General features: G+C 42.2%; 3 protein-coding genes and 1 long non-coding RNA gene across 4 annotated transcripts; 1 reads left to right on the top strand and 3 right to left on the bottom strand.

The window, feature by feature from the left end:
- The first annotated feature begins 2,067 nt into the window (after window positions 1-2,067).
- On the top strand, window positions 2,068-4,247 carry LOC107834699 (multiple epidermal growth factor-like domains protein 11). Its single transcript, XM_016666427.1, has 2 exons — window positions 2,068-2,403; window positions 3,737-4,247. Exons 1-2 carry the CDS (start codon window positions 2,106-2,108, stop codon window positions 3,913-3,915), a joined length of 477 nt encoding a protein of 158 aa, XP_016521913.1. The 5' UTR covers window positions 2,068-2,105; the 3' UTR covers window positions 3,916-4,247.
- Window positions 4,248-5,147: 900 nt separating this feature from the next.
- On the bottom strand, window positions 5,148-6,194 carry LOC107834700 (uncharacterized). The gene is made up of 2 exons (XR_001660511.1): window positions 6,061-6,194; window positions 5,148-5,780 (listed from the first exon to the last, which is right to left on the bottom strand). It is a non-coding gene; the product is annotated as an uncharacterized LOC107834700 (long non-coding RNA).
- Window positions 6,195-6,631: 437 nt separating this feature from the next.
- rab11a (RAB11a, member RAS oncogene family) lies at window positions 6,632-13,182 on the bottom strand. The gene is made up of 5 exons (XM_007542747.2): window positions 12,999-13,182; window positions 10,746-10,941; window positions 9,471-9,664; window positions 9,298-9,378; window positions 6,632-8,066 (listed from the first exon to the last, which is right to left on the bottom strand). Exons 1-5 carry the CDS (start codon window positions 13,036-13,038, stop codon window positions 7,930-7,932), a joined length of 648 nt encoding a protein of 215 aa, XP_007542809.1. The 5' UTR covers window positions 13,039-13,182; the 3' UTR covers window positions 6,632-7,929.
- A 750-nt stretch (window positions 13,183-13,932) lies between these two features.
- On the bottom strand, window positions 13,933-16,494 carry LOC103131160 (uncharacterized). The gene is made up of 2 exons (XM_007542746.2): window positions 15,271-16,494; window positions 13,933-14,662 (listed from the first exon to the last, which is right to left on the bottom strand). The coding sequence occupies exons 1-2, from the start codon at window positions 15,907-15,909 to the stop codon at window positions 14,618-14,620; spliced, it is 684 nt and encodes a 227-aa protein (XP_007542808.1). The 5' UTR covers window positions 15,910-16,494; the 3' UTR covers window positions 13,933-14,617.
- Between the last annotated feature and the right edge of the window lie 62 nt (window positions 16,495-16,556).

The raw sequence follows: 16,556 nt of genomic DNA, 5'->3' as shown, positions 1-16,556 counted from the left end.
GGATTTCCTTCACTTCCTCTTCCAGCCTGCAGAATCTTAACGGCTTTTCTTTATAGAAAAATTGCAGAAGTTGTTCTGATCGTCTCCTGATTATAGGTTACCATGGTAACCAACAAGTATAGCTCAAAATATTAGAAATTCTGAAGAAAAAATGTTTTTTATTAAAAAAAAAATTTTGTACTTAATTTCAGAAAGTTTAACTAGTTTTGATTAATTTGGCCCAACAGAGAATGAAACACAAAATTAAATGTAAATGTTGAGAAAATAATTAGTGAATTCTTGGAAAGTTGAGTGGAAGGAAGAAGTGTGGTGTAAATATCAGGATATTTTAAACAGAAAAGTTTGTCTTTTTGCTCTCAGTACTGGACTTGAGGTCTCTACAGATTCTGGTTCAGCCCGATTGCTGATCTGTCAGGCACAGAACCACCTGGGTCACTGGACGTGGTTCTGGACCTGGTTCTGGTACCGTTAGCAGTGGGTCGGTACCAAGCCCTGACAAAATATGAAATTAGCATCTCCATAAAACTCTCCAGCATAAGGAAGCATGGAGAACTCTGAATGTTCTGCTGGACCAGAACCAGAACCACTACCTGGACCTCCAGCTGAGTTCTGGTCCTCTCCAAGCTCTTGTTATCCCCGTTGCTGCTGCATGTTTTCCTTCCACTCAACTTTTTATGGATTCTTTTTCACAATACTCTAATTTGTGAGACTAAATGTTTTTTTTTCTGAAATTATGAGAAATAAAAACTGAATCCATGGTTTTTAATGTGGCCTTTCCTTCCCCTGTGACGACGAGGATCCATGTTTGTTTGTAGAGTTGATCTTGAATCCACCGTTTTTGCTCTGCTGGTGCAGCTCAGTGTGAACCGCAGATGTTCACATTGAGCTCAGCGTCACATTCAGAGGTTCGCGTTGAGGAGAATATTTCTTTGTGAACAAAATGTTGAGACGTGTGTTTACGTCTCAACATGCTGACTGTCTGCGGTGATAAAGTTTGGGTCCCGGTTCGCCTTGTGACTTGCACAGCAGCTGCTTTGTTTTTATTTTAGCCTATTTTTTGCGGCAACACGATGCATATCAAATGCTTTGGTTCTGGTTAGAGTCGGGTAGATCAGAACAACTCGTCCCATGAAGCTCGATCAACCAAACCAGTTTCTGTGGCGTTTATTAAAACTCAACAGACACCAAATGAAAGATCTGCTAAACCTCATAAATTAAATCTCCTGTTTGTCCCCTACATCCAGCTGCAGAGACGCGCTGTGCAGCAGGTCTAGCTCATTATGCAGGGCTGGTCCAATGTTGAATGAGGCCTTGATTCAGGGGCCCCATCAGCACCACTGACAGCGTTTCACTGTGGTGAGACGGGCCTGGTTTAACTGACCAGGGGTCAAATCTAATGTCGTTTAATAGATGCTTTAATGAACAGCTAAAACTCAAAGATTAAACTCAGAGCAGCAGATTTTTGCTGTGGTAACAAAACAATTTAGCCATAAAGATTTTTCTTTGAACTTTTACAAAGTAAACTTGCCAGCTCCTTAAAATCTTCAAGTTTAAATAATTTGAAATCTTTTAATTTCTCTCTGCTGAAACCATTAAATCAAATTTAGCTGCACTGATATTCTCTAAGTTCGTTTATGCCTTGGGCCGGCTCTACATGTGACCAGCATCACATCGTGTTTTTAGATCCATTAACTGTTGACTTGATTTAGATTTAACAGAAGTGCAAATAATTTAGATTTATTTGAACCTTTGTGTGTGTGAGGACTCTGGCAAACGATACAAGTTTTCCGTGTGTGGGGTCGTTTGGACCCCATTTGTAAACAAAACGGTTAATTGTACTTTTCTGATTTGTTGTTTTTAAGATTCTATAATTGTGGGTTTAATTGTTGGTAATGTCTTCCAGTCAAATAATTACCCAGTAATGTTCTATTTTATATGAACTTATCATCTTTTAGCCCAAACCTCGGCGCCGGGCTGAGCCGGTTCTCCTGCTGAATCTGTTCATCAGTTTCACTTTCTGAACTTCAAACTTTTTCACCATATTTTAATTTCTTTTTGTGGCTTCCAGGAGTTTTGTTTCTTTAATTTGCATTTTAAAGGTTTAAATGTTTAACCGTGAAGCTCCTCTGCAGCCGTTGCACCCTGCCTCCTTCCTGACGCCGTGTTTCTTCCTTCCTGTGTATTTTCCAGACTACATGAAGGGCTCTCTGTCCAGCACCTGCTCCCTGAACAGCGAGAATCCGTACGCCACCATCAACGACCAGCCGGCGCTCTGCAAGCACGCCGAGAGCAGCTACGTGGAGATGAAGTCGCCGGTGCATCATGAGCACGCGACGCGCTGCTGCTCCGCCGCCATCATCAGCGGCGGCGGCGTTCCGCCCGCCAGGAACGTCTATGACATCGGTAGGAGAAGGCAGATCCGTCAGAATCGCCTGACTTTTGCATTAAATGCATCAAACAGCGTTTATGAAATATTCAAAACCTGGAAAAATAATATTCATAATGTAAAATATGATTTTGATGAAATGAGTGAAAAACTCAACAGCTTCAAAGTTAAACAATTTCATCAAATTTTCTGTTGTGGCAGAAATTATCTTCAAAAACACCCAGAAAAAAATGTCTGTAAATATAAATAAAGCAATAATCAGACAGGGACGGAAGCAGTCCGTCCCTGTCTGATTAAAGGAGTGATGCTGCGGGCCGGCTCTCCCTCCTGCTCCCTAAGAGGAGGGAATCACCATAGCAACCAGTGGCTCAGTTGTAGAAATTTAGCAATAAGCAACAAATTGATCACGTATAAATTAAAATGAACCCAATAGAAACAATGTTTCTGTATGTTAGTTTGCGATCAAAAAGAAACCCGACTGGAACCAGCAGTTTTAGAGCTTTCAATATTTCTTCCTTTATCTCCAGCTTCACACACTTCAGTTTACAACATGTCAGTCCAACAGGAGGAGGGAGAACCTCCCTCTCATCTGAACCACCTGGCTTTTAAGGAATTGGCTCCCACCAGGACTAATTAGAGGGGTGGAGACTTTCACATTTTCAGAAATAAAGAACATTTGTACTAAATTATTCCTATAAAAAAATGTCGACACAGTTACAATTAACTCAAACAAAACTAGAAACAAAAACAATCTGGATCCAAACAAACTCAAAAATACATCTCTCCTCCCTCTGACAGTGGATTTTCCCAATGAGGCTGATTGAAAACACCAGGTCCTTGACAGCACTGCTCATGGGCGCGTTTCCATGGCAACACATGACCCGGTGATGATGATTAAAGATGATTAAAACAAGCAAACAAATCAAGTTACATTCCCCAAACAATACATTTACCCAAATAAATTAGAATAAGTACACAAAAAACAGCTCCTATTAGGGAGGGGTAAATTTCTACCAACAATTGGATGATAAAAGTTTTTTTTTTTTTTTTTTTGCTCTCAACTAAACATTTTTTTAAGGGAAATTTTGTTTACATTGATTTCATAATTCATTATATTTATTGTTTCTGTTGTTTTGGTTATTTTGGAGATTTAAAATGTCTTCCAGTGTTTAATGTTCATCAGAATTAAAAGTTGATATTTCAGAATGTGTTTAGTATTATATTACTGGAAAATGGCCTCAAAACAACAATATTATCATTTATCTCCATAATTTATGGTCCAGCAGCATTTGTTACGGTGTCAGGTCAAAGGTCAGCTGAATCAGATTTTCTTTCTCCTCCGTCCATCAGAGCCGACCACCAGCGCCGTCTCCGGCGCCGCGCTGCTCCCCGGTTACCCTCAGAACCCGTACGACCTGCCCAGGAACAGCCACATCCCGAGCCACTACGACCTGCTGCCGGTGCGGCCCAGCCCGACCCACAGCATCACCCCGCCGCTGCCCGGCAGCCCCACCAGCTCGCTGCTCTGAGCCCAGCGCCCTCACTGGGACGCTCCCAGTCCCACCAGTTGATTTCTTTGTCACTGTGTTTGAGCGTCGCAGCGTCTGAACTTGATGAACAGAACTTCCTGCAGAGGGAAGAAGTGACGGATCTGTTGTTCAAAGGAACTGAAGAACTGAAAGTTCCTGAACCGTCGGAGCCGTTTCTCCAGACAGGAAACTCGACTCCTGACCATGAAACCTCTTTGGGAACATTTCTGCTATTTTTACACAGTTTCTTATTTCCTGCTCACATTCAGATATCCAGCAGGAATCAAAGTTTCTCTTTTTTATGTTCTAGATATATCTGTTCTAGATATGGACTTCTGGATATTGTTGTGCTTTTCTCTTATTGTGTTGAGCTTCATTCTCCTGCATGTCAAAGAAAGATAGAAAAATATTGAGACAAGCCCGATAGATTTTCTACTGATGTTTTGGTTAATAATCGCCATGTGACTCAAACACCTCCGACCTGACGGAGGCGCTGCAAAGAAAACCTCTCCAGTTTCTCTCCTTCAGAAGTTGAAAACATCGTAGCAAAGAGTCGTTTCCAGAAAAACGCTTCACTCTCTTTTCAGAGGGATGAAACCGGTCCAGCTCTAGCGCCACCATCAGGTTACAGCCACACACCTGGATCTGATCTACAGTTCACGGCTTTAGATCAGAATTTGTTGAGATGCCAACCAAAAGTTCCAGGTCTGTATCATGGAGGACTCCAGGTCAAAGGTCAAGGTTCAAACCAGAAACATGGAAAGTTCCTCAGGTGGAAAATCAGGTGGAACAGAAACGCTTGTAAAGTTAAACAAAGATGAACAGAAATCATTTGGATGATTCAGCCTGACAGCAAAAAATGTGGGGTTATTTATAATAATATTATAAATAATATAATATTTTCACAAAATTATTTATTAATTTCAAAACTGTTTCAAATTATTTTGTTTAAAGTTAAAGACGTAGCTTCCAAACGAAATATTTAGCTCACTACCTAAATATGTAATTATAAGCTGAAGATTTAGCTTCCTAAATAAATATTTAGTTTGGAGCAACATTTTTAGTTTGCTATGTTTAACTATTATTTAGTATATTTAGCCACAACTAAATATTTAAATTGAAGCTAAATATTTAGCTAGCTTTGACACTTATAAATTATGTAAACATGATGAAAATCTGACTTAGAAAAATGAGCGGCCATTTTTCTAGAGGTTAAAAGAGGTTATTTAGCCTCTTTTATTACAGGCTAAATAACCCAAATTGTTGCAGTTAACTGTTGACTCCGACCGGATCCGGTCGGATGGAGGAAGAGTTGACAGTCCGTCTGGACTCACGTCTGGCCGTGAGATGTTAAGAGACGGGAAAATAAAATCCTGAATCCACCTGACATGAGTTTTTCCACATGAACTTTCTCCCTCCGTCACGCCCTGGACAAACAGAAAACCATTTTTTCCTGTTTCACTTTCATGGCTGTGGAGGCAGCAGCTGTTCGCTTAAGGTTTTTTGGTTTTTTTGAGGTAAGATCTCCAAACTTCTCCCTGTGAACATTTTCTTTTTACTGTTTATTTAACAGGGTGAACATTTCCTCATGCATAGAAAACATGCATACAGGTTTCCATATTTACAACTTGTGTCTTTCCCGTTGATTTATCAAAACTAAAATCTTATAAAACCTCCACTACGACACCTTCTGCAGGTCATGCAGTGAGGAAACCTTTGACCCTGCAGATCAGCCTAAAATCAGGCTGGTTTGTTAAAACGTTTTACGTATATTAAGTGAACAGACTGGATCTTTTTACTGCAGAACCATCGTGATCGATTTTTATCTCTGGCTAGCTCAGGAGTCAGTCCGCTGATTGTAACATCTGTAAAGAAAAGATCAAAAAACGTGGTTGAGAGCAAAAAGACGGAACCTGAGGACTCGGCCTTGAGGCATCCCGAAACTAATCAGTTAATCTGTGGAAAGGTGCAGAAGTTTACATGTCTTAATTTCAGCCGCGGCAATAAGAACATGACAATCAGATGTAAAACTGCTCATTTTGTGTTTTGATTCGTTTTTTAAAATAATTTCCTGTTCTTGTTCATCTCTGACAGAGAAATGTCTGAATAGATGTACCGACTGCTTTGTTTTCCCCACTTCCTTACCTGAATAAAGTCAACCTGACTCAGGGGGGCGTGTCGTCATCATCGGTTATGTTCAACAACCCTAACTTCCGCTTCTGAGCTTTTGCTACGACCTGTTAGCAAAAACACGTCCGACATGTTGACCGATGTGTTTATATGATGTCTATTTAAAAAATCGTGAAGTGGAACAAACATGTCGCACATGATGTCCGGAAGCTGCAGTAGCTCTGTGGGTCTAAAGAACTTAGGTGACAGGAGCTGAATTGTTGTGGATATAAATCTGTTCCCATGGTAACGGCTTGCGTTCCAAGCCACTGCCCGACTCACGTCATGGCGCAGTTACAACGCCATGACGTCATAGCTTCCAGCTGAAAATCTATGAATTTGAATGTAAAATTTCAATGTTAAAAGTACATTTTAAAATATGCAAATGTCAGAGGTCATAATGTCCGACGTGTTACCGATCTGCGTGTTAGCTTGCTAGCTACTAGCCGAGTTCCAAAATTGTTCTGAGTCACTCCATGATGCAACAACTACTGAATAGTTTTTGCAAACATTGGACAGAGAGGGAATAAATAACTGAGTTGATCAGCAGGTTTATGACTGGTGCGCTTTATTAAGATAAACTGATAACTTATATAGACACAATTGTACAATTCATTGGTCTGTACAAAACATAAAACCATTCGAGTCGAGCCCACGCTTCGCCGTCACACTTGGTTGAAATGACATCATTTCATTCTGGTGTTTTCACTGAAATTACAGTCAGTTACAGGATTCAATATAGTAAAAAAAAAAAAAAGAGTCAACACAGGTTTTAAAAAAAACAACAGAACCAATGTGAAACACGATCAGGACCAGAACTCAGAGAAAAGGAATCAGTTCGTCCAGAGCTGCCCTCTACCACACACACACACACACACACACACACACACTCCTGGGTTCAAACTGCAAGCACATTACATGCTCAGGGTTTGAGCTGGACCGGACCGGACCAGACCGACCCCGTCGGCGCGTCACGCTGCCCACCAGAACCTTCTTCCAGCAGGAGGAATGAGAATGTCGGCTATGTAAGGCGAACGACAGAAAGCCATGCATCGTGTCGAATCAGAGGCAGCTCGGTGTAACGTAGGCGTCATGTGACCGGGCGGGGGCGGGGCCGTGAGGCGGGGCGGGGCCATGAGGCAGGGGGCCCGGCTGCATGGATCCGCCCGCCTCATGTGGTTCTAGTTCTGGACGTGCAGAAAATCAAACTTCAGCTAGAAGAGCGTGTTGTTAGGAAACGGTGATCGCCCGGCTCCTCTCTCTCCTGCTGCCACGGATTCTGGGAAAACGCCACGCAGAGTTAGCTGCACAGGAATGTCATCCGGGAAAAAGATTAGCGTTTCAGTCCTTCATTTCTCCAGAAGCGCTCGGCTCTGCATAGTCGGAAAAACGTGACGGATTAATTCTAGTGATCCAGGTGGAGCCTGGCGATGCGGCGCGATGCGGCGTTCCCGATCGGACCGCGCGGCGCCGCCTCCACAGTACATTGCACTAAAGAGGAGGAAGGGGGCGGGGCTTAAAAGCTGAGATACGATGTGCTTTACGGTGATTACATGAAGGAAGGAGACGAGAAAAGAATCACATTCATATTTTAAGACATTTCAGTGACATGTCAGCGCGTCTACAGTAATGAAATCTAACGTGATATGAAATGCGCCTGCCGTCCTGCAGAAGCCTACAGGGGGAGGGGGGGCCCCACGTTATGTACTGGTGGGGTCGGGGGTCAGGATGGGGTCAGGAAGAGTTCAGGTCGCAGGATTAAATCTGCGCCTCGATCAGGCAGTCTGTTTGGGACGGTGGGGGGGGCAGGGGTCACGGGAGGGCAGCAGCGGGTCCACGGCCGGGCTAGATGTTCTGACAGCACTGCATCTTTGGTTTGTTCTCAGTGGGCTGCACCTGGATGTTGACCACGTTGTTGCTAGGCGACATGTCGCTCTCCTGGCGCTCCGACATTTGCTTCTGGGAGACGATCCGGTAGATCTCTGCAGGGGCGAGGAAACAGGTCACTAAACGACACTTTAACATTTACTTCTGCTCATCCTGACGACGACGACCAATAAACAGACCTTCGTCGTCATGGAGACGACTGCTGACCGAACAAGAGCTAAACACACAGAACCAGAACTGAACTTTAGCTCAGTGGTCCAAACAATTAATCGACTTATGACTGTTGATTAATTGTTTATTCGATTAAAATTTGTTTGATTAACTGATAACGTCAGCCTATGTTGTAGTTTGGCCTCCATCCCGCAGAGGGCGCTGCTGGTAATCCTGAAGCAGAGCCAGTTGATACAGAAACAAACATGGTGGAGCCATAACAGAACCGGAAATAAAAATGGTCCAAACAAAGTCCAGTATGGAGTGATAAACCCACTTTATGCAGTTCTTTTTAAAAATATGAATATCATGTTAACTTATCACCACTTCGCTAAGCTTCGAAGGCGAGGATTTAACGACAGAAAAACGAAGAAAGCAGAAAAATAGTAACAGAAAAATTAATTATAGTTTATTTTGAGGATAAACTTTTCATAGTTTTAACATTAACTAAATATCAACCAGATGGTACTGATGCATGAATATCTGTTAATTATTTCACCAATTTTATTCTCATCTTTTTTCAGCAACCTAATACATTCCTCGTTTGCTATATTTAATGCATATATTTAAGTTTATTAATGTGAAAAAAATCTATTCAGTCAGTATTTAATACAGCTGACAAAATATTGTTCAAATTTAATTGCGTTTTTTAAATAAAATTCATCATACTGTGAATAAATTAACCATGTGGGTTTTAATAAAATCAATGAGATCAATCGCCTTTAGAGAAAATCAATAACTGGTTGTTTGGATGGATTCCATACTTCCTGTCATATTTAATGGGAAGTGTTGTTCCCTCTCAGTCTCATCCTGAAGCTGTAAATCCAGACGGTCAGCTGACCCACATTCCTCTGGAAGTTAAACAGCCGCAGGTTTAATGTCAGAACGTCCAATCAGACGCTGCGATGTTCCAGCCAGCTGCACCAATCAGACGCTCCGCCTCTCCCTGCTGCTTTTCGGCTGAGCCGGCCCTCAGTGATAAGCTAGCTGCTCTGCGTTAGCTGCAGCTAACAGCCTCATAAAGCTCTGATAAGGACAGCGGACACGCCCGTCCCGGACAGCGGGGGACGAGTTCTGCTGACAGGGACAAAGACGGCCCATAAAGTCAGAGCTCACCTGTCAGGATGGTCTGGAAGGCCGTCTCCACGTTGGTGGAGTCCAGCGCCGACGTCTCCAGAAAGGACAAACCGTTTTTCTCTGTGGAGGAAAGTGGAAGAGACGTCTGTGAGACGTGTGACCAGCAATACGGGTCGTCCCCGTTTCCATCCTGAGGCTGAATCCGGACTGACCGGCGAAGGCGCGGGCCTCGTCGGTGGGCACGGCGCGCAGGTGGCGCAGGTCGCTCTTGTTGCCCACCAGCATGATGACGATGTTGCTGTCGGCGTGATCCCGCAGCTCCTTCAGCCAGCGCTCCACGTTCTCGTAGGTCAGGTGCTTGGCGATGTCGTAGACCAGCAGCGCCCCCACCGCGCCGCGGTAATACCTGCAGCATTACGATGAAGGGCACAAGCAATCACCATCATCATCATCACCACACAGTCAGACTGTTACTGGAAAAATCTCTCAACTGTGGAAACAAACATTGACATGTCGCATGTTTTTCATATTTCCCTTCAGCCACTTGGCTCGATGCTTTTGAGCCTTTTAAGCGATAATTGAAATAAAATGACTCATTATGTGTTTGGTTTCTTTGATCATCCAATTAATTCAACTTTCAAGTGATAATATGGAGCAAAACCAGAAACTGAGTTTCACGGCGGTTGTCAACTGGAAGGAGATGAAGATGTGAGACAAAAGGACAGTTTTGGTTAGCGTTAGCTCCTGCTAAAATTTTTTATATGCTTAGTGGTTCAGCATTAGCTTACACTATTTTTTTATGCATGTAGTGATAGCTTCTGCTAATTTCCTAATGTGTTTAGCAGTTTAGCATTACCTTCTGCTATTTTTTATGTGATTAGCGTTAGCTTCTGGCAAGCTTTTAATGTGTTTTGCAGTTTTGCATTAGCATGTACCATTTTCAAAGAGATCAGCAGTTTAGGGTTAGTTTCTGCTCATTTTTTTATTTAGCGGTTAGCCACTAGCTTCTGCAAAACCGTTTTTGTTCAAAATTTTTCTATTGATAAATTCAACAGAACTATAATACACTGTACAGCTTCTGCTAATTTCTTACATGTTTAGCATTAGCAGAACTAATATTGTTGTTCAGCGAATTAGCGGTGAACTTAGTGGTTAGCTGTGATTAATAACTAGTGCAAACAATGGTGGCCATCTTGAAAAAAAAGAATGTCAATATGTAATTACAACTCCTACGAGTCCAACTATGTATGATGTCACAGTCACACCAAAAGTGCTGATCTCAGATAAATACTGGAAAAATTTGTGCAAAAATAAATTTTTCTTTACGATCATCTGAGTCAAGTTGAGTTCTTGGATCTGCATGTGAAAGATTTACTGAAGTTTTCACTATCGGAGCTTTGCTGCACGAACAGGAAGTTGTTATTAATAAAAGCGTAAAGCCTTTCTGAACAGCTGAAGCAGCTCCCAGCATGCCTCGCTGGACTCACGCTGATGTGATGGCCCGGTAGCGCTCCTGGCCCGCCGTGTCCCAGATCTGGGCCTTCACCGTCTTGCCGTCCACCTGGATGCTGCGCGTGGCGAACTCCACGCCGATGGTGCTCTTACTCTCCAGGTTGAACTCGTTCCGGGTGAAGCGGGACAGCAGGTTGCTCTTCCCGACGCCCGAATCTCCGATGAGGACCACTGAGGCGCAGAGAGCAGAGTTACAGGCCGGCCCACTTCCTGGTTCTGTTTACGCTAAACTAATATTATGTTTTTCCTAAGGAGCACTTGAGAACTGCTCCATAAACATTTATTTTCCCTGGAAATAACTTAAATTATCCAAACTGTTGAAACTATAGAAGCCCATTCCTATCATTAAGAAAACCTTCAACAGGAAGTTGTAATTACAACAATAAAACTCATAATAAGAGCATCAGTTTTAGTAATTATGACCTTAAAAATCACAATTCTGGCTTTAATTCTTGTAATTATGACGTTTATTCTCATAATAATGACCCAGCTTGTAATTTCATCCCAGTGGACAGACTGGTTACAGACTGGTTACAGACTGGTCTGCAGAGAACGGAGGCCCATGAGGGACAAACATCCCTCTGGGGTCTCTACATTTCCAACATTGTGAAATTAAAAGCCAACAAACATCCAAACTTTCCTCTGTGATTTTATGACTGAACGATGATTCTGAGATTATGATCCATTTATGGTTAGGATTTAATGTTTTCAGTTTATTTTACTGCATTCACGATTAACAATGTTTACATTTGTGACAAGAATTTGATTCTATGAAGCCTTTGCATCTTTTCCAACAAACTGACTGGAGATTTAGTTTTATTTCACTTTTTGAAATTATTATGCTACAATAAAACCAGCTGAAAATGTGGCTGCACAAAAAAAACTAAACTTTCACAACTTTCTGCTTTGAGCCTCAAAAAAAGCAAAGAGCACAGCAGTATTTTGTTTTAAGAAATCAGTTGACAACTAACAAAACTTAAACCACCAAAGTTTCCTGAGTTTCAGGTTTTCTTGTCTTGCAAAAACAAGATCTCCAAATGCAGCTTCCTGGCCGTTTCCATGTAAAAACGAAATAAATCAACAACAGGTTGAAACATGAAACAAAACAAATACAATAATCAGCTGATAGCAATTAACCGATCAAATGTTTTAATCACTTCATCTCACACTGGTGATATGATTAATTTTATTTATAGTATTGGTTTATTTTCTGTGCTGCTGCCTGAAAACTTACAGTCTGTACAGCCCTGGACCTATTTCACATTCTGTTCCACACAGCCTCAAACTTCTAGGTGTTTTGGGGATTTTATGTGACAAACCAACAGAAATTAGAGCAGAATTGAAATTGATATTGAAACTATTGTCTGAAAAGTGTGGTGTGCATTTATATTCAGCTCTGCAGAACCTCATCCGTAGTTTCTCTCCACCCACGTTGAATGAATGCACATAAAAACATCTCCAGCTCACTCAGCCTGCATGGAGAACTAACCCTAACCCTTTCCAATGCTTCTTAGTTTGATTTAGGTCTGTACTTTGACTAGGCCACCCTATATCATCTCTGGCTGAAAGTTCAGAGTGTTTGTCCTGCTGGGAGGTGAATCTCCATCCCGGTCTCGGGTTCCTACTGCCTCTATTTTCATGCATGCCACACTTTTCAGATTTTTACTCGTCAAAGTAAAAATCTGTTACAATCCCATAAAATCGGATTGTAACAAAACGGGTAGAGTTGAAAGGGTGTGAATACTTTTGCTATGTCCTGTATATAAATAAACACATGAATGTTAATGTTAGCAGCAGTTAATAGTGTTTTTAAATGAATCTCAGCTGGACCCTCCCAGAACCTTTCCCACCCGAACAGAACCAACCCGTTGCGGGCTCAGGTTCTCCTCTCAGCTCCGGTTCTGGTCCCGGGCCCAGTTAAAAGTTCCGCCGGATGCCCGGTCCGGACCTCGGCAGGATGATAACGGTTCAAGGTGTGTCCCACAGCCAGCCGGCTAGCCCGAGCTAACCGCTAACACGAACCCAGAACCGCCGGGTCAGAAAAGAACAGCTTTCTTGTGTCAGGATCACACCAGAGCCGTTCGGGCTAATACCCACTGATTACCCGTTCTGACCCGGTCCAGAGAGCCCGCTGGGGATCCGACAGTCAAACGGAACACAAAAGAAAAGGCTGGTTCCGTTAGCTGCCAGTTAGCCTGACAGATAACAGCGACGGTAACACGACCTACCTTTGAACAGATAGTCGTACTCATCGTCTCTGGTGCCCATCGTGTCAAAAAGAACAGGTTAGTCCGATATTTGATTTATTAAAAACTGAAAATCGGGAATCTTTCTGACTTTCCAACGGGAATCTGTTTGGAATCTGGACGTCCCTCCTGTCTTCTTCTTCGCTAGACTCCAGGCGGGTAAACACTCCGGCCCCCTGGTGGTCAGAAGAGGAAACTGCATGTGCAGTCCCAGATTCCGAGCCCAGAACCACTAATTCTGCTGCCAACATCTGACAAAACGTAAAGATAACTTTACTTTAGGAGAATACTAAATCAGCTGCTTTACTTTGTAACAAAAAAAAACAACACCTTTTTACGAATAATGAAAGTTAAATACAAATATTTAACAGTCATTAACAGGCATAATTTTTAAATAAATTTATTGTCAAGTTGAGGGAAACAACAGAACATAACAGAAATTCTTGGAATTTGAGTCTCTGATAGTTAAATTCCTACACAGGGAAACTTAACAAGCAGTCATCAAATAGAAATAAATTTATAAACAAAGACAGAACATTTGAAAAATACAAAATAAATCGATGAAACAAAGATTGAACCAGCAACCTTTCCACTGAAGGATGATGTTTAATCCATTAATTTATGTAATCTGCTTCTCTAAATCTGGTTTTATGACAAAAAACATTCAGGTTAACTCTAAGTTACTGATTCCCATTTTCCCAACATTTACAAATAAATCCAATCTTTGCTAATAGTTGTGCTTTATGATTTATCAGAATCATTTCATGACTACAACCCTAACTGAACATTACATTCAGTTTAATGTTCATGGATCATCAACTAAAACCTTTATTTTTTCTCTGTGACTTAGAATGGAAGCATTTTCTCATAAAATAGTGTAACGCAATGAGGCAAGAAGCAGACAGGTGAAACTCAGTGGTTTACAATTAATTTACACAATTTAAAATAAGAAAAACCAAACAGTAAAGTCCAGGAGTCATAAACTAACTGAATCATAAACTATCAACAGGAGAAAAACAGAAATACAGGATGAGAAAAGGAAGATCTGACTGGTTACTGCTGATTAGGAACCGGGTGGGAAGCCAGGTCACCATCTGTGTTTCTATTACAAAACTTTTCACAAAACTTTGTCAATAATTCATTAATTAAAAAAAAAACACAATTACAATAGCAGAGTTTTCATTGATTAAAAACACAATTAAAATCAGACGTGATTAAGTTTAAGTCATTAAATCATCCTTCAACTACTTCCTGTTTTTTTCTTCTTCGTGGTTTGCGTCAGTGGCAACATCCGGTTGTTGATCATGTGACCCGTGTGACGCAAAAAAGTTCTTCTGCTGCAGCCAAATAAACCACTTCATCGTGGCGCCAAAAGTTTTTATCAAAAATGATTTTTTTTCCCTAAATTGCCATGTTTCCATAAAGCAAATTTATCTTGAAAATGTCAAATTGTGCAATTATACAATCAATGGAAATGCAGCTACTGAAGTTGAACTGAGGAAATGGCTGTTATATTAACCAGGAAACCCGAACACTCCAGAGTCGAGACAGCAGAGGTTAGAGAAGCAGAAGATCCAGAACGAACTTCAGGGACGCATCATTCATTTCTTCTTGTTATCAGGGAAAAATTTCTTCCAGTTAATGTTCTGCAACACAAAATTAAGAAGCATTTTCAGATTTTATCAGCAGCATATTTACGTTTCATTTCCACTGAGCGCTACGACGCAGGGCGGTGCGGTTCGGGGTTTTATGGGCTGACAGATCCAGGAGAGCGTTCCCACCGCCAGTTTACGGCGCCACAGACAGAAAAAAAGGAGAAAATTTACACCAAAATTCTCAGAAATTTTCAAGGAAAAACAAAGAAATTTCTGAGTCTCAAAAGTCGAAAATTCTGAACTTGTGAAACTGAAATTTCAAAGTTTTTTTCCTGAAAATTTCTGAGATTTTTTGGGGGAAATGAGCCAATGTCTTCTCTCCCTACAAAGGCTCCAATACTCCGTTACACCAGTTGGGCGGCGCTACACCCAAACAGGTAAAATGGCGTCATTTTAGTGCGACGGGAAACGCGAAGCAAGCAGTGACGTTTTTCTGTCCCCAGTCAGTGAACCGTGGATCCTAACCGTGCGGTACCACCGCCATCTGGACCTGCAGCGTATCATCGGTTGTTTGGGCTTTACTATAGAAACAGATCAAATGGCGTACCGAACCGCACCGGCTGAGTGGAAACAAACTATCAGTTATTTTCCTTTCTTACATTTTTCCCCCAAGTGCTTTTGGGTTTTTTGTTCTTCACGTCCTCCACCGACTCGTACGTGTTGCTGTGGCCGGCGCCGTCTCTGGGGATCTGCTCGTACGTGTCGTCGGCGGTCCGCGTCGGGCCCTCGGGGACCTCGGCGTACATGCTGTCTGCCTGCTGGGCTGGACTTCCTGCGGCGGCCTCGGAGAATTGGTACAGAGGGTTGGGTCTCAGCTGGTCCTGGCTGCCGTTCTCTGGTTCTGACCCGGAGCTGCTCTGAGTCACACCTGGAGTGTGGTAGGAGTACGTGAGGCAGGTGACCTTCTTTGGTGGGGCGGACGCTGTGACGGAGAGGCTGTTAAACTTGTTGGAGTATTTCTCTTCCTCCTCCTTCTCCTCGTCGTCGTTGTTGTTGCCCAGATACGGCAGGGATTGGCTCCGGCTCTCCACCTGGCTCAGATCAGCAACCGGCACCATTTCTTTGTAAAATTCACTTGAATTGTTTGAGTCTGTTGGGTGGAACGAGTCTCTGTTAGCGGGCAACGGCGGAGTTGTCCTTCCTCTGTGTGTCTGCGCCCTGTTTGGGTTGGTTGGCATTTCACTGGGATGGGACATTGTGTCTGGTAGAGATCCACTCAGGGAAAAACCCAAAGGCATTCCTCTTTTTGGTACCGGAGGAAGGGCCTGAAAATAACAAAGCAAAACAATTCAATCCAAAAACTTTATTTGGAGAAATCATAAGCCATGCAGCACCTGTCTATCCATGTCTTATGTTGCTTGTTTTTTGTTGTTTTGGACTAAAATGTGAATGTTTTACCTAATAAAGGTGTTATTCTTCTTCACAGGATGGGCTAAATGCTAAAGCTAATGTGCTACCTTCAACCATGTTGCTGCAACATCTACAGGAATGGAAGGGTCCATTCTCAGGAGAACATTGCATCTCACTGCGTTGCCATGTCCTCTTCATGTTAGACGCATGCAGCACAGATCAGACCATAGATTTACTTCCATACAGTTAAATTTCTATGATGCCCCTTGTTATATTTCATGGTCAATTTAATGTTGGTGGCCTGGAGTTTTCTGTAACATGCAGGTATAAAGTGCATGAAGTCCATTGTAGTGTACTGGATGTACAAAAATTCAATATTTAAACCAGTGCATGCTCAGATATATTCTGCACTGAGCAATAGTTGTAAAGACCAGAAACACTCTTTGAGAGATGACATAAATTCAAAAACATGCAAATGGCCACTGCAGGGAAAGCAACTAATTTAAATGGACTGTAAATGATTAATTTATTTGAT

The sequence above is a fragment of the Poecilia formosa genome, unplaced genomic scaffold (assembly GCF_000485575.1).
Source record: "Poecilia formosa unplaced genomic scaffold, Poecilia_formosa-5.1.2 Scaffold724, whole genome shotgun sequence".
In the NCBI taxonomy this organism is placed as follows: Eukaryota; Metazoa; Chordata; class Actinopteri; order Cyprinodontiformes; family Poeciliidae; genus Poecilia; species Poecilia formosa.
Note: the sequence above shows the minus strand (reverse complement) of the source record. Positions and strands in the feature narration are given on the sequence as shown.